Source organism: Miniopterus schreibersii, assembly GCF_964146895.1.
Source record: "Miniopterus schreibersii genome assembly, chromosome: 3".
Classification (NCBI taxonomy): domain Eukaryota; kingdom Metazoa; phylum Chordata; class Mammalia; order Chiroptera; family Miniopteridae; genus Miniopterus; species Miniopterus schreibersii.
In genome coordinates, this window is record NC_138103.1 from 77,177,747 (window position 1) to 77,201,979 (window position 24,233).

At 46.5% G+C, this 24,233-nt stretch overlaps 1 protein-coding gene across 3 annotated transcripts; it reads right to left on the bottom strand.

Moving 5' to 3' along the window:
• Positions 1-187: 187 nt before the first annotated feature.
• On the bottom strand, positions 188-24,226 carry BRD9 (bromodomain containing 9). Of its 3 annotated transcripts, none has more exons than XM_081133198.1 (16): positions 24,047-24,226; positions 23,178-23,392; positions 22,720-22,852; positions 21,244-21,304; positions 20,666-20,810; positions 19,551-19,661; positions 18,692-18,867; positions 17,185-17,317; positions 15,339-15,414; positions 13,902-14,003; positions 12,706-12,838; positions 10,878-10,989; positions 7,504-7,542; positions 4,594-4,693; positions 1,959-2,126; positions 188-550 (listed from the first exon to the last, which is right to left on the bottom strand). In XM_081133198.1, the coding sequence occupies exons 1-16, from the start codon at positions 24,096-24,098 to the stop codon at positions 450-452; spliced, it is 1,857 nt and encodes a 618-aa protein (XP_080989324.1). In that variant the 5' UTR covers positions 24,099-24,226; the 3' UTR covers positions 188-449. The 3 variants fall into 3 exon arrangements, with proteins under 3 accessions (XP_080989324.1, XP_080989326.1, XP_080989325.1); XM_081133200.1 differs by having other exon boundaries at positions 18,692-18,804; positions 24,047-24,216; XM_081133199.1 differs by having other exon boundaries at positions 18,692-18,807; positions 24,047-24,216.
• Positions 24,227-24,233: the final 7 nt, after the last annotated feature.

The window sequence follows — 24,233 nt, forward strand, 5'->3', positions numbered from 1 at the left end:
GATGTGGGGGACTGGTGGGAAAGAATATACAGGATCTCCAACAGAACAGGAACAGACTCTACCATGTCTGCTTCCCAAGGGCCACTTGTGGAGGATGTGGGGCAGAACAGGTGCATCCACACCAGCCACAGAGAAGGGCTTTACTGATACCATGAAGCTCAAGACAGACCACACCAGCTTTATATGATCCGGTCACACACCCTTTATATAGGATTTCCATTATTCAGATTCATAGGACTATCTACAGAAATACTGCATCTACATGCGGCCGACATGATATCAGAGACAATTCACCACCTCCCCAGGCTCCTTCCCACCTGCATACCAAAGGGGACATGATAGTCTTTGTCTCACAACAAAAACATTGTACTCTGTACATGCAAATAAAAACAAAAAAAACAAACAAACAAAAAAACAAACAAAAAAAACCCTGTAGACAATCCACAAGGCTAGCTCTTTGTAGAGGCTGCAGGTTCTGGAGACTGAAGAAATTCGTATGGGTCATGGGACACCTCTGGCTGCTCACCAACACTGAGGCGAGAAGGGCTTCCTGCAATCACGGGAAAGACAAGACATTTCAATAAATCTATACACACAGTCCAGGCCCAGCAGGCACCTGGTCAAAATCTTGTGTCTCCCTGTTAGTAGCAAAGCCCAGGACTCAGCCAGAGCAATGGCTCCTGAGGTACAGGCCACCCCTCTCATCACTCCTGGGGTATGGGCCACCACCCATACCACTCCCAGGTTATAGGTCACCCCATCGTATCTCCCAGGGTACAGGCCATCCCTATCACTCCTGGGAGGAGGCAGAAGGCCCCTGTTCACAGACATGGTTGTAAAGACCTGGTAGCAGGAGGCTGGCCCTGACCCTCCAGACAGGACTACTGCTTCTGTAAGAACAAAGGCTCCTTGGCCAGGGGTCCCTCAGACAAACACTAGCCCCTTGAGCAGGCTCCAGTGTCACCTTGGGAGTCCACAAGGATGATGGAGTCCTCAGACCTGGAGCTGACCTAGGGCTACCTGGAACCTACTTCGTGTGCTGTTTATCACAAGGTTAATGGGACCAAAAATACTGGTCCTTATTTGGACAGCTTTTTGCCAAAACTCTGTAGCTGATTACCTCCCCCACCAATTATTCTCTGAAAAAATAATTCAATATTCGTATCTGGGAACTAAAACAGTAGCACAGACACATTTAAGGAGCCTCGAGGCAAATGTTTAGTTTCCCTCCTGGACCGGCTATGACACTCATTAAATGCAGGAGCCCTGCCCTGGCCAGTATTGCTCAGTGGTTAGAGCATCGGCCCACACACCCAAGGGTGGGTTTGATTCCTGGTCAAGGGCACACACCTGGGTTGCAGGTTCGACCCCTGACCCTGGTCAGGGCTCCTGTGGGAGGCAACCAATAGATAATTCTCTCTCTCCCTCTTCCTCCCTCCCTTCCACTCTCTTAAAAATCAATGGTAAAAAATATCCTCAGGTGAAAATTAACCAAAAAAAAACACGAAAAAAAAAACACAGGAGCCTCCGGGCCATGGAAGGTCATGTGCTCTCCCCAAATAAGGATCCTGGAGGAACAAACTTGTCAACACACTGTTTTAGGACTAAAAGCAGGAACGAAAGAAAGAAACATTCCCAACATCTAACTCTGTATGCCTGTAAGGGTCTACAGCCTCTGTCTAATTCTGCCACCACCTAGGACTCCTCCTGATACATGGACTGCCAGCATCCTATGGCCAAGGCCACAAATTCCTAACACTAACTGAACTTCACTTAAACACTTCATCTCAGTGCAGTCACACTGGGAGGCCTGTTCTCCAAGCTCCAACGGACTGGTCTGCACTGCCTGCACAAGCTGCAACCTCCTAGATCTCTAGCCTTTCTGATAGTGCTCCTGCTCTCTTCCCAGACTGATGTTGGAAGATTTGGGGCAGAGGTCAGGCCAGGGGCTGCCTTACCCAGGTGGTGCTGATCCCTGTCGGAGGTGTTAGACAGGGAGCTGAGGTTGGATGACGGCCGGGAGCCCCCGCGCTCTGCCTGTGCCTCATGCAGATCCTGTAAGAGTTTTGTTGTCTCATCCAAGTTCAGATGGCTGTCATCATGGTCCAGCTCCTTCTTCACTTTCCCTGTGCAAACACAGCATGACAACATCAGCCCAGATCCGCTGGCCCACCTGTCGAGCACTGCGTGCCGGCACTTCTGGTCTGTAACTGTGATCTCTCTCTCGTCACTATGCACACTCAAGAAAACAACCCCTCATAAGTGAAGCCAGATGAGCACAAGCTCAGAGGATAGGGCGATACAGTCGGAGCGAGGGGAAGAGGGTGGAGAATGATGGGAGGGGCAACATGCCTAACAAGGAACCAGTAACCACGTCAATCTGAGTCATTTTATGGTCAGAGGCCTTGCATTCCTGTCATAAACAACTAGAAAACAAGACGATGTGTGCAACTGAGGCCTGCAGACACCAGGACTAGACAAAGGCTACAGCCAGGGCAGGGAACTGCAGGGCCAGGCAGTGAGTGGGCTAAGAGCTGGAGAAGACAGGCCTGGAGAGCTCACAGGTCTTGGCCAAGCACTGCCCTGCACCCCACCAGGTAGTTCAACAGTTCACACATGTGTGTGACAACCTGTGTCCCACACACATGGAGGAATGCAGCCTATGGGTGGGACTACATTCACTCTACACTGTGGCTCTGTGCCTGCCCTAATAATGCCTCAAAGCAAAACCCGGACAGGGTCTGACAGATCCAAGTTGCCCAACAGCCTACTGAAGCAAGGTCACCACAGTTCAAAGGCATGTAACAAATCTAGCACCCAACAGCATATCTGCAGAGTCTGGCCTCCAAGAAATCACCAGGCAGGCAACGGAGCAAGAAAACACATCCCCACCCGGAAGGAACATTGTGAAGAGATGCAGGAATAAGCAGAGAGGGCGTTAAAACGACAACTGGGTACCTGCTCCATGTGTTAAAGGCAGAGAAACCATGACCGTGAGGCGAGAAAGGGACGACAACATTGAAAAGTGAAATAGAGCTAGCTGGGAAGGGAAACCCCAGGAAGGACAATGGCAGGTCAGCACAGCAGAAGAGATGACCAGTACCCTTGAGGATGTAGCGCAGGACAGCCCAAAACATTGACTCAACAACAAATGGGCAGTCTGGGTAGAGCCAAACTTCCCATATTTGATAAAACATCTAACCCCTCGGATCAAGCAGTTGAACATAACCCAGGAAGAATAAACTTAAAGAAAAACAAACATGGCACATTACAATCAAACTACTGAAAACCAGTAATAAGGAGGAAATCTTAAGATGCAGCCAGAGAAAAAAAGAATAGCTGGTGTGTAGAAAAGCATTATCATAGCAGCTCTAGACCGCTAGCTTTACTGAACAAGGATTTCAGAACTCCTCCCACCACCCAAATGACAGGAAGGGTTCCCTGCATCTGACCTATCTGTGCAGTGGTATGATTGATGCTGAACACCTGCTTTCCTTCTGGAAGCCCAAAATTTGGGGCTGTGCCAAGCAAAGGTGCTACACTGTCACAATCACTGTTGGGGGTTAGGTATATCCTGCAGAACATGAGGATGGGGCTCTGGGAGCCGTGCCTGGTCTCCAGATGCACCCCATGTGCCTCATTCCTTTGGGGAGTCTGGTCAGTGTCTTTTCACTGTAATAAACCACAACCATGAGGACAACTATATGCTAAGTCATAGGCAATCACCAAACCTGTGGGTGGTCTTGGGGACCCCTGAATATTGGGAAAACAGAAAGAAAAAACCCCCCAGCAAGATGGCAGATGTGAATCCAATAGTCCTTGTAATTGGGCAAAACACACTCCAACCAAAAGACAGAGACTGTCAGGGTGGATGACAAAGCAAGACTTTACTTTATGCTCTTAAAATTGTTTGATGAAATCCATTTTAACATAAGGTACTATAGACACTGGGGCCGGGTCACTCTTTGTGGGGGTACTATTCTGTGCGTTTCAAAAGGTTCAGCATCTCTGGCCTCTACATGTGATGCCAGAAGCACCACTCTCCCAACTGTGACAAGCAATGATGTCTCCAGATGTTGCTACATGTGCCAGGGGGTGGGGGGAGTTGCTCTCAGGTGAAAAGCACATGTGTGTCCAAAGTAAGCAGAGGGATGAAGATGTACCATGACCACTACTAATCAACAGGCAGCTGGGATAGCAGAGTAGACTTCAAAAGATTGAATGCTGTGTTAGAGGGCATTTCACATGGGGTGGGGGGAGGGTCAGCAGTCCACGAGGGAACATCCTGGTGGGCACACTTGAGCACGCCGATACACCAACAGAATGGAAGGACCCAGTGATTCTAAAGATGGAGCCTGAAGTCAGGAAGGAGATCCAGGCAAGCCTCATCAGGAGTCATCTCACCTATGGCCACTCACTAGGCTATGCCATCCTCTGGGGAACAAGGACAGGCTGCAGTATACCAGCCCTGTGCCCCCAGGGACCACCCCTCAGGCTAAGTGGAAATGCAGTACTAGGGGTCACTTCCTTTCAGCTGAGCCTGATGATCCTACTGCAGTGTTACATGGAAGGCATGTGCCCAGCACAACCTACCCAGAGAGCTGAGCATGGAGATGTCCAGAGAGACGTCAGAATACGACTTCATTGACATGAAATCCAAAACAGAGCCACCATCTCCTATGGAGTCTCCAGCCTGCAGAAAATGGGAAACAAAAGAGGGAAAGACTACTAAGTGGGCAGTGAACATCCACTGGCAGTACAGGCCTGCTCTGCCATGTCCAATTCCAAGGAGTGGGAAAAAGTAAGCTGTGTCCAGCCCATGCTACTGTCCAGGGACCAATGGGTATGAGCTCATGAGCGAGCTACTATCTAGGCCAAGAATACTAGACCGATATACAAAGGCTGCTGGCTCTCTGGGGACTTACGGGTGTGGAGGGAACCGTTGAGACGCCCGAGGGTACAGACTGTAGCTACCCCTGCTCTCCTGACTCTCATGAGGCACAACTTCTCTCTGGAAGTTTTCTGCTGTGTCAATTCCCCACTCTTTCTACATCATTACAGAAATGGCCAGCCCACCTTCCTTGAAATACTCTATCCTACCATACACACAAATTTTCTTCCTTCTGATTTGCTACTACTCTCAGGCTATTAGAATTTTAGGATTAACATAGCTATATTTTAAGTAAATATTTGAAGGGCCATCTCCAGTATTTTAAGGCCCTCGAAATCCTGCCAAATCACATACTTTACATGAGTGCTGAGTCCTAAGTCACTACTAGACAATTTAGTGTCAAATGACAGTGTCCTCCCCAACTGTCCGGAGTGACATCATTTCTTCACCAAGTAGTTAAGAAACAAAAGCTCCACATGACAGATGCTGAGTCTATGGGCCTGGCTGGGGTGTATGCCTTCTATGCGCCCCCACTCCACCCTCAGCACTCTGCCGGGGCTCAGACAGGACCTCTGCCAACCTGAACGGTAGGGAGGGTGTCCACCTCCATCCAGTGACTCACAGGAACCCAGTGACTGAAAGAAGCTGAGGATTTTGCTGCTGAGCAAGGGGGTACCAGGCCTTTGACCCCCATGCCCACTGGGCAGCCTTGGCCTCAGTGTGAAACCCTCTGCCATGGTGATCTGTGAATTTGCTTCCTCCCCTCAGCTTTTACAAAACCTACTTCTGTGTGTGCTTTGACAAGCAGTCTCTTCCAAGAGGAACTATTACCATAACAATTTAGGCCATCAGTACATCAGGCTGAACTCATGTTTTACAGAGCCCGATGATGGGCCAAGCACCAAGGTTTGAGTGTCACCATAAATTCCTACAACAACCCCACCATTACCACCCTGCCTCTTAACCAGAGACTGAGGATTAGAACTTTTAGTTATCCTGCTCAGTGCCCAGCACCAAAGCCCTCACTCCTCATACTCAGGGGGTCATCCCACAGCGTGTCTTTGAAGGATGTTACAGGTTTACCTGATGATCCTAAAGCATGAGGCAAGTTGGAACCCAAGGCATCCTGAAAAAAACTGGGTTGCTCATACCTACTCCACTAGCAGAAGGACATTTAGCACCACTCATTTCCCTAGAGACCAGGCAGAGCAACACCCCACCCCACACCCTAATGCACACATGCATGCGCGCATACCAAAGAGCCTTCCCAACGCTAGACCTCTACAGGCCCACCTGTGGGAAACTTGGCCACTTCTGCTAGCTATGTGTGGAGATCTACATTCTCAGAAACCACTGAAAATGCTACCAATAAAGTTTATGCCTTTGAGGATGTTAAAAAGTTAATCCTAAAGCAAAAGTGAGCATTATATTTGCAGAAATGTCTGGGAGCCCTGAGTGGTGACAGAAGCACATTGCCACAGATGCCATGAAGGGCAGAGGATGAGGGAATGAAGTGAATAGAGGTGGGTGCCTCATCCCATGTCAACATCAGGCTGCACATCATAGACAGATAGGAAAGCACAGAATGGACCAACTGCAGGGACGAGCACAGCCACCACAGGGTCGAAGAGGGGTGTGAAGCGGGTGCTCAGCACAAGGGACAGCACAGGTAACAGGAGGCCCCTTCAGAAAGCTGCACACCTGCCCTGGGGCTGTCCCTGTGGAGGCCCTGGCAGCAGGGTAAGAATGTGTGCCAGGATCCCAGCTCAAGGCAGCTTGCAGTGCATCCCAGGTTTTCGGAGATGAGTGTGGGGCTTACACTCTTCCCCACAGGGTGTCTGCATAACCAGACAGAGAGCCTGAGCAGAACCCTGGTTGCCTTATGTACCCATCCACACTGGGAAGCACACCATCTGAAGAGACACCATGTTACCTTCTCTGGTCTGTTACTCAACAAGCCCCACCTGCCAGACACCTGATCCTCCTGCCCCAGGCAAGCCCTCCAACCACCTACCAAGCCCGGGTAATAACTATGGCCCAGGCCCCAACACCCTGCCCAGTGTCCTGGCGTCTCTGCTCCAACACGTGTGCTCCAAGTTATTCCCAAGAAACAGGGAAAAAGGGGGGGGGAACTTAGCCAGATCACAGGGAACAGTTTCCTCAAATAGAGACCATCTATATTAGGCGCTGGTGAGGCCCCAATGACCTAGATGTGCCAAACTCATCTCACAAGCATGCAGTGCACCTAGCTGATGGCACACAGCACTTGCCAGTTGGTGTACCCACCTTTCAGGACTGGAAGAACCCATTGCAGAAACAGTGCTTGCTGCATGCCCTGCAGGCCTTGGAGCAGGCCCACCTGCCTGGCACCTGTGAATGACTGAGTCTGGATTTGGAGGAATATACTGTGGTTTTACATCCCTTACCCCAAGCCATTAAAAATTGGGGGGGGGGGGAACTACCACTTAATCTTAGTCATCAAAAACTTACTCAGTTTCTAAATAAGACAGTTCATGAAGTTCTTCTCATTCATCCTGTTTCAAAGGCAGAATACAACCGCCCTGCTGGAGCGCTAAAAATTATGTTTTTACTTACATGTCCAAGGAACTCACCTTTACTTCATCCGGGGGCTTCATCGGGACATTTCTCCTCTGCAAAGCAAAACAGGCAGGAAACCAGTTTTTCCAAACGATCTTATAAAGGACAATTCTTCCACACCACGGACACATGTGGTGTCTTATTCACAACTCTTGGGCTGTGCTCATTACGTTCCCACTATATTGTGAATCAGAGCAGGGCCTCATTACTTCCATGCAGCTGGAAGTGTGAGAAAGCTAACTCTACCACGGAGGGCCTGATTCACACAGCACCAGCCATGATTCCTGGGGGCCAAGTGCCCATGAGAGCACTGGGGGCAAAACAGAGATGAAGGGGTGAGAGGACACCCAATCTTGTTTCTGCAGCCTTGGAGGGCGTAAAACAAAAGAAAAAAGTCAGATGTTGGACCCTGGATCTCCAGGGCAGCTCAGGAAAATACCAGGCCTAATGGTTTAACCTAGAAGAGCTGCACAAGTCCAGCTCAAATCCTGACAGGAGCAAGGTACCTGATGGTGTCACTGCCCTTGGATGGGCAGAGCTATGGGGCCATGCACCCTTCTCCTCGGCATGTACAGTGCCTGGAAGAGGGCTTATGCTTGACTACTACTGTGTGACTACAGCCTGAATGCTGCACTGAGCCACTGTTCTATAATCTGGCAGGGGCACTACCTTAAAAATACTCTACTCCTGCATATATATCCCCAAAATAGCCATTCAGTTTGTACACGATTGTATTGGGGCTTTTGTTCAAAATAATGTTTCTGAGATTTGTTGTGTTATTTTCACAAACTTCTAAGCAGAAAAATAAGTATTCACATATTTTAATGTCTGTTTCTTCGTATCAGCTTCCTTTACCGTACATTTTAGTATTATTTAATGCTGTGGCCCATCTTAAATGATACAACTCTGCAACACAAATTCCCTATCAGAGAGTGATGAAACTGGAACCTAAAAAGGAAACTGAGGTGCCAGCACATTTTAGAGCCTCCTACTATAACCACCACACGATGTACAGACACATGCTGCAGATGCACGTTCCAGATGCTGTGTCCAGAGACAGTGCCACGAGGAAACTTTCAGACCACAGTGCAAAGAACAGCACCCAGATCCTGGCTGCCACACAGATCACAGGCTAGCAAGACAGAGTCTAGAGAGGAGCGCACTGCTCAGAGTAGAAGCTCCAGAAATCTGGGAGGGATGCTGGGCCTGGATGACACTAACCTGTGCACATACAGATGAAATGCAACAGAGCTATGCGCGTAGAGTGAGACATGTCTGAACTCTACCCAGCCAAAGCAGACACCTCACAGAAACTAGGGCCACCAGAAGAGACCTCAAAAAGGCCACTCCTTAGTATTTAAACCAAAATAGCCCTAAAAGAAAGGTTGCCTAGACCGATCCTAACAAAGCTTAAAAACAAGCCCCAAGAGGATCAGGTCATTCAGAAGTACCAACTCTGCCAAAATCAACATAAACATTTTTTAAAGGAAGAAAATAAAAACCAGACCAATCGTGTCCAACAGAAATATAATGTAAGCTTACAACTAATTTTAAATTTTCTAGTAGCCATATTAAAATTAACCTTAACGCTAGTGCAATTAGTCTTAACAGTTTACTTAATCTATAGAATATGTTTTTATTTTAACATGTAAATCAAACAAAATAATCATTAAAATGTTTTTACATTTCTTTTTTTGTACTAGTCTTTAAAATTCTAGTTTGTAGCTCACACTTTGGACATTTCTAAATCCAGACTAGCTACCTCTAAATTTCCCAATAGCCACCTGTGGCTAATAGCTGCTGTATCAGCACAGTCTAAACACACAGCAGTGTAAGCCCAGCATCCAACCAGATAACAAAGCAGCAAATCATGGCCTATAAACCAAAGGAAAATTTGCCAACAGAGATAGATCCAGAAGGATAGAAATGACAGGATTAGTGGGTAAGGACTTTAAAAGAAGCTATAATAAAGATTATGAACATGTTCAAAGATTTAAAGGAAAACAAAAACACAATGTGAGAAAGGATGATGCAAAAAAAAAAAAAAAAAAAGAACTAAATGGAATTCTAGAGATAGAAAACAGTATCTTAAATGAAAAGTTTACTGTTTGGGATTAACAGATTTAGGCATGGCATAAGAAAAGATTACTAAACTCAAAGCCATGACAATAGAAACTCTTCAAACTGAAAGAGGAAAAAAAGTCTTTAAAAAAAAAGGAGAGCTTTAGTAATGTGTGGAATATGTTAAGATATCTTAACACAACGGTCAGTGTCTCGGAAAAGATGAAAGAAGGGTGCAAACAATATTTGAAGAAATAATAGCTGAAAATTCTTCTAAATTTGTTGAAAACTATAATAAGTTGCTGAAAATCAGTTATAAAGATTAAAAATTAAAAGCATCTAGAGCAGAAGTCAGCAAACTTTTCCTCTGAAGGGCCAGACAGCAAATACAGGGGCAAAAGGAGGTTTATAGTTGTTTGTATGGAAATACAAATGCTACAGTAAATAAATACAAGAATAATCTCTCATGTACTCACAACTGTTAGCCTACTTCTGCCTACCCCTGTATTTGAGGCTTTGAAGGCCATGTAGGGTCTGTAGCATAGTCGTCTTCTTTTTTTTAATAATCTTAAAAAAGTGTAAAAAAACATTCTTAGCTCATGGGCCTGTTTGTCAAGGCTTGATCTTGACTTAAAAAACACACATTACAAATGGAAAACAAAGATAAAAATGACTGCAGACACAGAAACACTGCAAGTCAGATATCTTTTAAAGTAAAGAGGAAAACAACATCAACCTATTAAGTTCATACCCAAGCAAAATAAATTTCAAAAATGAAGGTAAGCCTGGCCGGCATGGCTCAGTGGTTGAGCATCAACCTATGATCCAGGAAGTTGAGGTTTGATTCTGGGTTGGGGCACATGCTCTGGTTTGGAGCTCAATCCCCAGTAGGAGGTGTGCAGGAGGTAGCCAATCAATGACTCTCTCTCATCATTGATGTTTCTCTCTCTCTCCCCCCCTCTCCCTTCCTCTCTGAAATCAATAAAAACATATTTTTTTAAAAATTTAAGGTAAAATAAAGACTTTTCTCAAAGAAAAGCTGATCAAATTCACTGCAGCAAACCTATACTATAAAAGAATTCTTCAGGACAAAGAAAAATGACAGCAGATGAAAGAAATCTGGACATACACAAAGTTATGAAGATATATGTGGTAAATAGAGAGGACTTTTAAAAGCCTCTTTTAAAGACAGTTGGTGGTTAAAAGTAAAAATGAAAAATGAGTGAAGGAAGAACTACTAGAGATAATCTAAAAACAGCCCATTCTTCCCTGAGAAGCCAGTTGTTTGGATGGGCTCTTACAGGAATTGCGCCACAGTGCAGCCCACCTGCCTCAGCTGGAAGAGCATCCGTGAGTGGTCTCCACCTGTGATCTGGTCCAGAAGGTCGTCCACCATTCTCTTGCTGTAGCTCCCAGCATCCTTCACAAACTCCTGCAGGCTGAAAAGGGTCAGGAGAGAATATGCTGACACAAACACTATGTGCTCTCATCTTCCAGACTCTATTGCCAGCAGTCCTGAGCAGAGAAGCCTGTGACATCAGTACACCTCAACCACTGCTCCATGAGAGGTTCTTTCTGAGAGCTGCGAACCTCCCAGATGTGGAGGTTCAAACTTCACTGGATCCTCAAAGTGGACCATGACCCAAAAAAGTTAAAAAGATCTTAAGAAAAAATTAATTTAAAAAAAAGAAAGGTGAAGAACAGTGTATATACATACATAAGATGACTTATACTAACTCTGTAAAGAAGCACATTCATAGCTATGTTTTGGATTTTAAAATACAAGTAGATTGAGAAGAGATGCACAATGTAAATGGCTACTTACTTAAGAGGGGAGGGAGCAGTTGTAGAAGCCAGGCTCTCCATGGACACCTTTTAGTTTCACTTTGATTTTTGGGCCATGTGAATGCTTTAAAAACCAAAATAAAACTACCAAGAAATTTAAAAGAAGGCAGCAAATGGATAACCCATGGTCCTAGCACGGAAAAGGCTCAAAAGGGCTGTCCAGACTTCAAAGACCTTCACACAGAGCGAGGAGGGCTGCTGGTCTGGAAGTGACACTACCCAAGTGTCTACCAGGAACATTTTATGATAAACCACCAAATGACAGTTGAGAAAAGGGACTGGCCAGAACACTCACAGTATGGACTGGAAGTGCCACAGGGCAAAGTGTCTGGGGAAGGTGGTGTGGGGAGTCCAGTAGGAAGGGGCCCTGATATCCAAGGCCAGGCCCTGTCTGCCTGCCTTCAAGTGTTGCTCTTGCGCTGTGACTTTTCACTGTACAGCACACAATCTATACGTGCTTAAGGAGTACACACTTAGGGAAAGCAAGTATGGTCCAGCCACACAGTGCTACCTGACCAAAAGATGACTGGTGTCCCTGAAGGGCTGTGAGCATGCTGCCAGAGTAAGCAGGGTAAAGGGGAGGGTCACCAACTTATGACACCATTCTCTCCGGTAAGAAATTCCTCCTCAGTCTTCTACTTTTTCTTTTGTATCACAAAAATCTGGGCTAGGTATTCATTTACTGTATTAGCTGCTGACTTTTTTTATTTTTCAGATATTCTGTTTCTTTTTAGAATAAAACAAAGATCTAGTATGGAAAGATTCCACTTCTTAGAGGATATAGCAAAATTAAGTTACTTTCCCCAGAGAAAATTACTAAAATTCATGAGTAACCAACTTCTCTTTTGCCACAAAAAATGAAAAATACACAAAGAGGCCTCAGGAGAAAGCTGCTCTGCAGACACCTGCATCTTAGACTTGCAGCCTCCAGAACTAGGAGACAATAAATGTCAGCTGTTTACTGCTCTGTCTGGTGGGCTTGTTACATAGCCCAAGCTGACTAATGGAGCCACCAAGAACCACATCTCAATACAATTGTGAAACAAACTCTTACTAAACATACACAGGTGGTTATACACATACACACAAATGCTTTTTTGAGCTACAGCCTGGATCACCACCTTCTTAAAATTGTGACTGAGTTACCCAAACTTCACTGAAAATAACTTGGAAATTTCTGCTATTTGAACCTGCTGCCAGTGGATGTCTCCCCCACTTGGCCACAAATGAGTTCTGAACTACTCAGTGGGAAAATGGCTCCCACCACAGAGCAAGCAAGAAACAGGCCCATGTCTCCAGGCACAGCTTACCTTAGTGCACACTGCACACCCGTCTCATCTCCGTAGGCAGAATACAGAAGCTCTGTTTCGTCTGATTTCAAGTCTCCAAATACAGAATTATTATGCATTGAAAGTGCAGTACTGGCACTTGAGAGAAATGTGACTGAGAGTGAAAGAAAAAGTAAAAGCATAAGAAGCGTCAGATTTACACTCAAACTGCATCCAGTACAAGATGCACTCCAGCTTTCTCCTTGTGTTGCTCACCCACAGTCTTGCACAACATATCACCCCCAGTGGCATCCTTTCTCCTCTATGAAATTCTTGCTGAACTAGTGAGTACAGCTGAACTAGTAAAAACTTTGGGGGCATAACTAGGAGAATCACTTCATCACCCTGTTTTTAACTCTGTGGCAAATGGCTGCAGAGAACGGTTCAGTATTCTGTAAGGAGGTGAGTGCGACAAGCAGAAGGGCTTCTTGGTGCTGGTCATGTCGCATCCCAGACATCACTGGCAACCACATCTACAGAGGCCAGCTCATGCTGAGGGGTTGTAAGGGGAATCAGAGGGTCACTGTCCTGAGGGAGGTACATGCTGGCACCTCTGCACAAATAATGTGAGGGGCCAAGACGGCTGTGTCCGGGGCACGAAAGGGTATGAAGCAGCAGCCTGGGCCTCTCCCTGCTAGATGCCAGTAGCACACCAGTGTGATAATCAAAGGGTCCCCTGGGAAGAAAACAGCTACACATACTAACAGACACTCTAAAACAAACCAGATAGCCAACCACCAATACAAATGCAGCCAATGCACCCACACCCTCCCTCATGCTCTCTGGAGACAGTCACTCACAGATCTCTCTCGGATGCAGGCAGCATCAACACCCTGTCCAAATGGATAAAATGTGATAGTTTGTGGGAGGAAATTAAATTTCCACCACTAGTTCACTACCATCTGGCCCCAAGAGTCCTAGCTATCACGGCAGCAGCCCATCTAGGGAACTGCATTAAGTGCAGGGCTGAGACCCATCCATCAGTAAAGAGCAGATGACAAAGGAGGAACTTGCCCAATGTCATTTTTATTCCCATCACTTCAAATGGTCTTAATTTTATTACTGGTCTCAAAATCAGAATCTAAACACAGTTCTAAAAATAGGAAGATCTTGGAGGAGGAATTGGGGACTCACTCCTTTACAGTGACTCACTGACCTGTGCGCTCCTCCCCACTTACCTTTGCTCCGTCTCTCGTCTTTGAAGCCCAGTGTGGTGAAGCTGAAGCCAGGAAGCAGCTTGCTGGAGAGGGAGCTCAGGTCCACTGGGTGGGTCTCCTCCTCTGCAAGAAGACCAGGGCTGTGAGCTGGGGGTTCTGGGAACCCCCAGCCCCACACAGCACCTCAAGCACTCTCTTTAAATCAGAGTAGGTATGTATGGGAGAGAGGGCCTGAGGGCTCTCTATAAAGACCATCTAAAATCAAATTTACAAAAGCCAACTGCCATTCTCAAACCTTAACTGCACTCCAATTTCACTTTATGATTACTCCGAAGTCAACATAATGAAAAACTTCAGCTCTCTGACCACGACACTAGCAACATAACATTTTCAAACTAACCACTCACCACCTCTAAGAAATGCTGTATGCATTCTAATAGCAACAGTGGAGCCCCCACCTTTGTACACTCTCCAACTGCACATTTTCTATATTGAAGTTGTCATTCACATGCTATTCATGTGACCTGCCCAGGATTCTTCAAATCCCCAATCAGAACCTCTACCTCATGCTCTCTAAGCTAACTGCTGATCAACTCATCTATTCTCTTATGAAGAAGAGTATGATTCACTCTGGCTAAAAAGCAAAGAAACTGATCAGAGTTTATACTCTGTACACATCAGAGAACACTAAACAAACCTGCATGTCAAGGGCTGGGTGCAATAATGCCACCAGGCATGTCAGGTCCATGGGGGCTGCCAGGCATCTATGTGAGCAAGGCCAAGAAAAGTGTTTCATTTTCTCTGTGTGTGTGCACGTATGCATATTCAATTCCAGTGAGTTTTGCGTTTCTTCATAGGACAAGCCTTTGAAATCTCTTTCAAGGAGATGGAAAAGTACAAAAAGACTTCTCAAAGACCACAAAAATGATCACAGAGATTGGATGAAACCAGTATTTATGTCTCCTTCAAGATCTTCCTTGATGTACTTATCAACAGGGGTTTTTCTTCTAAAACCCGTGTTTGAGCTGACAGTTACCTCTTTCAAGCTTCGAGGGTAGGGCAGAGTTGGGCACTAGTTTCTGACAAAGGAGCTCTCAGTGAACTTGTGAGGTAAATCCCTCATGACAGTATCGGGAAGTCCAGCCCCAAGCCTGCAGCTTTGCGGGAGTGCAACTCTAGCCCTGCTGGCTGTCCTAGGGATCTCGGTCAGTTAGGTCTGACCAGCACCCCCGCCCCCACTGGACAACCACCCTCAGTCCATTTACCACATAGGTGTCATGGTGAGGGGAGCTGTGCAGGCATGAGAAACCAAACAGTGCTTCTTATCTGCACTTTACTCCAGGGAAAATAGACATTACAATCAGGTTAAAAGGTTTTAAAATCACTGAATAGGAATAGAGGTCAGTAGAATAGCATGAAGGCTAAAAAGAAAACTGAGCCCTGAGAGGGGCCACCCACCGTCGGCGTCTGGCTCAGCTGTGTTGACCACGCTGTAGAGCAGGCTCCCATCTCCGCTCTTCTTCAGATAGCCCATCTGCAAGGAAGCAGGCCTGAGTGCACACTCCCCCCAGGAGTGTGCCCTTAGCTTCTACACATGAGACTTCTACTGAAGCTCCAACAAAACAAAGGCCTAGGAGCATGGCCTAGCTTGGACAACCCTGAAAGGCCACAGAGGTCACTTGTTTCTTCATGAACAAAGACCAGAGGCCCCTCTCATATCCTTCCCTGGAGTTTAAGACCCACTTGCAAGTAAAGTGCACACAAATGCAATGAAAGAACTTAGAAAAGCTCTTCATGACACCTTCTAAAAAGGAGCTTCTGAAACAGAAAACTTTACCTAGTAACATTTTATAGTAGGTCAGAAGCCTCTACAAAACAAGTCAGAACAAGACAACAATTAGCCCAGAGGCTCCATCTCTAAAACACATGGGAACTTTCCACTTAAAACCAACCACCAGATAAGACCAACTCCTCCTCTGCAGGCCATGAAGAGAGTAAAAGAAGGCACCTCTGTGTCAGTGTGCATGGTGAAGAGGTGGAGAAGGGTGCCCACCTGTCCAGATGCTGGAGCCCAAACTGGGACCGAATGTCTGAGAGGGAGCAGCAAGCCTGGAAGGGGAACCAGGGCTCAAGCAGGGTGAGTAGGGCATAAGGGGATGTGGGATTGGTTACTCTTAATCAAATAAGTGTATTAAGGGTAACGAAAGTCAGGTTTTTCACTGTGGAATTATAAAACCGAAAGGGAAAAAGGGAGAGCAGGCCCAGTGATACTGGGTGGCATTAGAGGTGCAGTAGAAAAACATGGTTTTTGGTGAATATAAACACAGAGGTCGGTCTAGGTTCCTTCTAGATGCTGTGTGTAACAGCCTTTCCTAGTTCTATCCACTGAGAACCACATATACACAGCATCCAGGTCTGGGTTTCTGAACACCATTCTCCACTAAGGAACCAGGGATCCTTGGAGAAACAGCCGATTCCAAGGCTAAAGCGCAATAGGTGCAGATCAGCAGGTGCAACAGAACGACAACATAAGCCACACAGGGAACCTCAAACTTTCTAACAGGCACATTAATAACCAAAAAGAAGCAGGCAAAATTAATTTTAACAGAATTTATATAACCCGACATATTGAAAAAGTTATCACTTCTGAATTCTTTACGATCTGCATTTCACAGACTTAGTATGAAAAAAATGTGAGGTTCTAGTTCAGACTACACATTGAAATAAGATCTTGGGTATATCAGGTAAAGTAAAATATATCATAATGTCACCTGTGTCCTTGTTAACACAACTACTAGGAAGTTTAAAGCAAATGTGACTTGCATTATTTCTACTGGACGTGCTGGCTTAGAACGTCTTCTTGTGTCAGAGAAGAGGAGATGCTCACAGGATGGTTGAGACCTCCTCCTGAGGACCAGCCATACCTGGGTCAGACCCATGAGTGACTGCAGGGCACACAAAGACATGAGTACCCAGGGAAAAGAATTAACTACAGCAGGGAAGCCTGGTTGGCTCAGCCTCTGTCGAGTGATGGAGGTTAACATACTCCTGACCCAGGCTTCTGTCCCTGGAGGACCCCTTCACCCCCATGAGATAGGGCCAGTGGCTACAATGGCCACAGAGGACAAGGAGCTGACCCTGACTATAGCATGTGCTCCTGAGCTGGATCCTCCAGTGACAAAGGCACCCCATGACAGCAATGAAGCTTGGACTAGACACATGTACATCCTGATGTTAACTCTTGATTCTGACAGCTGTGCCATCGTCCTGGCAGAAAACACCCACACCCACCAGGGAGCACTACCTTGCCACCTGGAAGGAGTCGGTTGATTCTGTCTCGAGCCTCATCCGCAGCGTGCTCCACCAAGGCCAGCACATGCTCTTCTGCTGTGCTGTCAGTCAAGCTGCAAGCATTTCCTTCTGGCTCAAACATGCAGCTACAAGGCAGGAACACCACACGAGTCACCAGGAGGCAGAGCGTACACCATTTCACTCCTTCCCACTGTGGTCAGTTCCTAGCGCCCCCCAAGTCACATAAAGGACCAGTAGGAGTGACACAAAGTGCACTTTTGCTCCCTTTCCTTTTAGTTATAACCACATAAAACAAGACCCTCCCATTAAGAAGAACAACAAGTAAAGTAAATTTTCCATATTTCTCACGTCTCAGTTACGTTTCAGTTACTTTAAGAAAAATAGAAGAAATACCACATGACAGGAGCCTCACTAGTTCAAGCATTATTCAAGGCACCACTAGGAAAAGTGGCAAAAATTCTGTGGAGGGTTGAGGTGCTGGTGGCGAGCTGGGGCTGGGAGTACGAGGCTGCTTGTGGGCTAAAGAGCAGCCTCCACTGCAAGGCCCAAGGGATGCCCCAAGACTTTAACAAGCCAGCCTCAGGTTCCATGTGGAGGAGTTCTTGATTTAAAAAACTGAGAGGTGCTAGGTGCAGCACCCGAGGGAGACAGTCTCTGTAGAAGGTTCCAGAAGCAGGTGGGTGGGACCCCCTCCAAGGAGCCATGGGAGCAAGCCCTGCCTGGGGATCCTGAACCTACAAGGCCCTTCCCCTGGTCCAGCGTTTACAGCTACAGGAGCAGGGAGCTGAGGGAGCGTGGTGAGAAATGCACATTGTCATGTGTGTTGCCTACCCAACATGACACAATTTTGCTCCATCAGCCTGGGACAGGCAAGCCCAGATCCCCAGCATGTGTCCTGCATGTAAGGAGGCTTCTTGGAAGTAAAGAGCCAACAAATATTTACAAACAGGATACATGTGGGAATAGCAGTGACCAGTAGACATACTGCAAGGCGGGACAGATGAGCTCATCGTGTCACACCTGGGACAGAGCAGTGTGCATGCAAGTGGGGGCTGTCTCAGCCCTTTTGCCTCTTGTGTCCATCAGTGTAACACTGACTCTCCTCCAGGACAAGTTACTGTGCTTGCTGTAGAACAGTGGTGCGTGTACATGTGGAGAGCATGAGTCACACAGCAAATCACCATTCCTCATAGAACTGACTGCGGGGTCCATGGTCTTCTGACACTGTCCAGTGATAATGGTGACATTCATTACCCACACATTATGGTCACTTCACTCTCAAGGTGGACAGGGAAAGATGATCATGTCCCTCTGAACATATATTGAAGCTTCTGAGGAGCTGTGTTCCTCCCACCAGGCTGCACAAGCAGCCTATCCCTAAGCTACTCTGGAGATACCAGCACAAACACAGGCCTGTGTCCCTAACCTTCTCTCTGCGGGAAGCACCCGCCTTCCCAAGGTAGGTGTCCGACTCCATAGACAAGGGCACTTCTCTTTACCTGATGACTTCTCTACTCGGCCTTTTCGATTTCTTGGCAGTTTCTACTTGTACAGGTACAACTTCAGGAACAGGTTCCTCAACAGCTGTGTCTTCATTGCCCAGAAGAGCTGCCTGCTGAGAAAAATCCATGTCCTGCATAAACGACATGCTGCGCTTCAAAGCTAACAGCCGCTCCTAGAATCAGAAAGGACAGAGCAGCACGACTTTACCTCTCCCTCACAGCCAAGGCGCCATGATGATGGGATGGGATGGGGATGGCCACAGCCTCACCTGGCCTATCAGCTAACCTTCCATGCAGTGCAGCAGGAGGTGCTCATGGGGTCAGCACCAAAGGGTGCAATTAGCTGGCAAGTGCTCAGAGCTGACAGAAGGGAACAGGCCAGAGGGCACAGGGCTGCACCTCACCTACAGGCTCATCGGGCACAAGGCACTGGTCCTAGACACATGACACATGCAACATGGCTCACAGGACAGACCTGGCAAACCATTCAGGATGACAAGGATCTCCTGGCTGGATTCACTGAGGCAACCATACAAAACAAACCCAAAGGCTGCTGGCAAACCAGTGAGACAGACACCTAGAGTTGAGATCAACAGATTGGAACTGTCCACCCACCCTAAAGGAGACGTTACAGCTAGGGCAGGAGCAGGAACAGAAAGAGGAGTGCCTGGAGGAGAGGGACATGGAGAGGGCAGCCTGCGGTGTCTACCCTAAAGCAGAGGGGTCCATGCCGTGGCCAGTGACGGAAAGATGGAAGCATGTCATTCACTGTGAGTGAGTTTCTGTTTAGGCATAAACAACGTAGAGGAGGAGAACTCTCGTTTCTGTGGCTCCTCGATGTTAGTGGCTTTCTTACTTTGCTCATCATCTTAAAGCCTGCGTGAAGAATCTTCTTAGCTAACTTGTAGTACACAGTATCAGGTCTGTTGTATGTCATTGCATTATCACACATCAGTTTGAAATCTGCCTGAAAAAAGAAAAGAAAAATTCATCAAGTTTGAAATACCATCCAGACAACAGCAAAGAGTTTAGAGGCAAAAATGAAGAGCTGGAAATTAGGTGAAAAACAATTAAATTTCTTTAATTAAAAAATTAACTTTAAAACCCTTTCAGAGAAATTTTCATAATTGTTCACTGATCTTTACTTGCATGAAACAAAGTCTGTACTTTTTTGAGCATAATACAGTAAACCCTCAATTTTGAGGACCTTGATTTAACAGACTTCAGATTTAACGAACAAAATTCCAATCCATGTGTCACTTGTGAATATGAATATTCTGTGAATCTTAAAATGCTCTGAACCAAGATTTGCTTATAATTAAGTTAATAGGTTATTTTTTGTTATTAATTCACTGTTATTTTAAACAAATTTTAGCAAATAGGCCATATGTTGGAAAAAACACTGTAGTGATTTTGCAGACATACACCTATGACAATATTGTACACATTTAAATCTAAGAGTCATAGCTCATAACGTTCAGGAAATGATTAGCACATGATCACACTGCATTGTGTGTGGTCAATGGTTCTGTTGTCTCCTGACATGACTTCCTGTAGCAGTTTTAACCACGCCACACCAGCCAGGGCCACTGACCTCTTTGCCCATAGACTGTCAAATAAAAAAAATGACAACAGCCAAAAAAACAATAGCTGTCTGGTGTGAATAAATTTAAATTATACCTATTTTTTTGGTCAGATCAGCCAAAAATATATTTTTTGGTGTGCTACAGGATTTTAGTAATTAGTTTATGTGCCCTGAGACGAAAAAGTTGAAAATCACTGTTCTAGACCAAAATACAGAGAAAATTACAACCAACCCATTTCCTTGATGTTTGTGAAACATCAACCCAAATACAGAAACACCTGTGAAAGCTTGCAACTGGAAATGACCTAAGATGAATGAAGCATTTACAGAGCATAAATTAATGCAGAGCTTCCAAACAATTATTTTAGGAACTGAAATTAATTTACCTTAAATTCCGTGACTGACTTATATTCGTTAGCCATGATTTTGTCTTTCATTGTGCCAAAATCCATTGGATGTTTTATTATCATTGAATATCCAGGAGCAATTGCATCCGTGACAGGAAAAGCAAAAAATCCATGAGGATCTTTTCTGAAAACAAAAACATCTTTATTTGAACTGGAAACCCCTAAAACCTAAATTTCTGAATGATACAAAATCCTTCACAACAAAAATATTAATATAATTGACCAAAGTTTCTTTCTTAAAAATAAGAAATAAAAGTTATGCTCTCTAAAACTGTGGTAGGTATTTTTGAATACACTAAAAATTCCAAAACCAGCATCCTGGCTATAGCCATGACATTTACATCACAGCGTCTTTGACAATCCCCCACAGTGACAGAGCCCTCCCCACTCTGCTCTCCAATGGTGCTTGCCCACATGCTTGCCACCCAGTCAGACTAGGTGTTACCAGTAAAAGCCAAGTATCTACTTCACACATGATGGTGGTGGGGGCAAGAATGCCTCAGAGAAAAGGACACCCAAATGTCCCCAAGCACGAGCTCTTTAGAAACACTCTTTACCTCTGGAGCTGGCGGAGGAAATGCTCTAGTAGTTGTTGAATAGGCGTGCTCTCATTTTCAGCTGATGATTTAAAAAGTAAAAAAATAAATTGAACAAAAAGATTCTGATATCATTTCACTGGAGAGCTCCAATTTCACAGTATGTACTTATTTGTTTGAGTTCCACAGCATTTTAATAAGAAGGTTCAAATAAGAACTGGATACAAAGATAAACCAGACCCAGCCTTGGCCCCCTACAAAGCTCAGCTGGGTGGAAAGGACACTCACACATCAGTCCCTAAACCTGAGTGCCAATATCCCTTAAAACAAGAACATGTAGCTATCAGCAATCAATCTATTTCCAGCCCCTATCATCAAATGGGCCTAGTATATTCCAGACAAGGTATGAAAGGGAGAACAAAGGCTTTGGATATAGAAGCTGATCCTGGATTCACCATCATTTCACTTGAGTCCTACACTTCTGGATATGTCTGTTCTTCATGTGTGAAACAGGGATAGGAACACACACTGCACAGGAGTTATTACAAGCTACATCTCCGGGCACACATGTGAAAACATAGTTATTGGTGAATGTAAACGCAGATGTCAGTCTAGCTTCCCTCTAGAAGTTGTATGTATATAATGGCCTTTCCTGGCTCTGTTCACTGAGGGCTACACCTAGTACACCCAGACTTTGATTTCTAAATGCCATTCTCCATTGAGGAACCAAGGCACAACAGAAGTGAAGACCGGCAGGTACCCAATAGTAATGCTCTTCAGAATCACTAAGAAAGTATCATGTGATCATTAGCTCTTCAGGCATACTGAGGGGGAAGCACCAGTATATGACCTCAAAGAGTTAAGTCAGATTAAGCCAACAATTACCAGTGACTGTACTAACTTTGTACTAACACATTCATTTAATGAAATGTTGTTTGCACTTGATCTTCTCAACACATTCAGCAGCCCCGAGTCCTACTTGTTCACCATGGCAATGACTCGCACAGGGGAGGGTGCTGCCAGAAAACAGCACCCCACCACGACTGCAATACAATACCTCCTACCTCCCCCAGCAAGAAAAGAAACCCCTAAAGGGCAAACATCCTGACCATCTGGAAGCCTCTGAGGGAAGTGACCACACACAGATCAGAGGGTTCTAGAAGCTCTCCTTTGGTGGAGCCAGCACAGCTCCCAGTGTTTCTGAAGTCCTGAATAACTGATTGAAACACTAGCTGCCTCCCATCTATAATGAGCTCCTTAGCTCACGTGCTTAAAGAAAAAGGCCAGGAGCAACAGTTGGTCAAACCCTGCTCTAGAAGTTCATAGATGATGGCAAGAACCTCAGATCCAGCTATATTTCATGTGAGACCTTGAAAGAGAAAACACTGTCCCTTCCTTCTGTGCTTCTCCCCAAAAGCTGCAGGACATGGTACCAACCACTGCGTTAGTGACAAGCTCCAACACTCCAAGGAAGTTTTTGAAAATGCCATCACTTGCCTGGCTGTGTCCGGCATGCTCGAATTGGCCGATCGGGGGGTGGCTCCACCTCTACCTTCTTCCCAGGATCAAAGTCATCAGCCTCTCCCTCTGTGTCACAGTGTTCCTTTTCCCGTTTCCGCTTCTTCTCTTCCTGGGAGGCAAATTCAAGGCAGTGAGAGCAATGCAAACAGCTTTAAGCAAACCTCCTGATTCTAAGGAGAAACACAAAGCTAAGAGAGAAACACCCTCTTTCCAGAGACTCTTCTCACTCCAGACTCCCGCTCTTGCAAAGACCTTCCCCAAAAGTCAGAGGAGAAGCAATGCTCAAAGAGCCAGAACTGAAGAAACTACTTTTATGGTCTGTCTTGCTACAAACAAAATACCCCCTCCTTTCCTAAGCCCTGCAGCACTCATTCTGTATGCCTTCCCTCCGGGGGTTTTGGGGCCAGCACATGCTGGCCACCACCCTCCTTTACCTTTCGCTTCCTTCTTTCTTCATCATCCAGATATTTCTCCTTCTCTGACTTTTTCTTCTTTTTCTTCTTCTTTTCTTTGTGTCTCTCTCGCTCATGGTCTGATCTATCATCGTAATAACTGGAGTCGTGGCCAGATCCAGAGAGTTCAGTCACTTCACTTCCTCCAACCTTGAGAACCAGCTTCAGAGGCTTCTCCAAGGGTTTGTCTGTGTAATCTGCAGAGAAAGAGAGGGCGGCCCCTCACTGTATATGCTTAGAAAAAACACCTCACAGGTAGATTGCATGGCTGGCCCAATGTGTGGGTGTTACTGCCGAGGCCCACATAAGAGGAGGACTAGCCCTGCTAAGGCAGAGCAGGGAAATGCTAAAAGCATGAGGGAAACACCATGGGGCAAAGCTGAGAGTGGCTGGGTGTTGCTTGCCTTTCCTCTTCATATCCTTCCCCCTCATACTGCATTATCCTCAGGAAGCCAGTGACAGGGGTAAGCAACAAGACCAGGACCTGCGACCCCGCAGCCCGATCCCGCATCCTCAATCCCCCCCTGGCCTCTGTTCACCCCCTTGTCCGCTGGCACAGAACGAACTGTTGCAGGACCAGGCACTGGCAGGGAAAGGCGGAAGGACAGAGCAGTAAGAGCTTCTCCTGGAAACCCGGACACAAGTCAACTCAGATGCTTAGCTCTTCTCCAGGGCTTGGGAGATGAACCAGACTCAGAGCTCGAGCCCCCTGCCCCTCGAGCCCAGTCCCCGCCCACCGCGAAAGCACGCGAGCCCGGGATCCTTAGCGCGTCCCCGGGACCGTCGCTCGCCCGCCCGCCCGCGCGAACGCCCACCCGGCCCGGCGTCACAAAGCGCGCCCGCCGCCTCACCCTCGTACGACGAGCGCCACTCAGTTTTGTGCTTCTTGTGCTTCTTGCCCATGGCGGTGGCCGGGGCGAGGCGCGGGCCGAGGGCAGCAGCGAGCGCGGCCCAAGCGTGGCCACCGCCCCTGCAGCCCCGGCTTGGTGCTCAACTCACCCGGGGGAGGTCCAGGGACCCAGCCGGAAGTCGACCCCG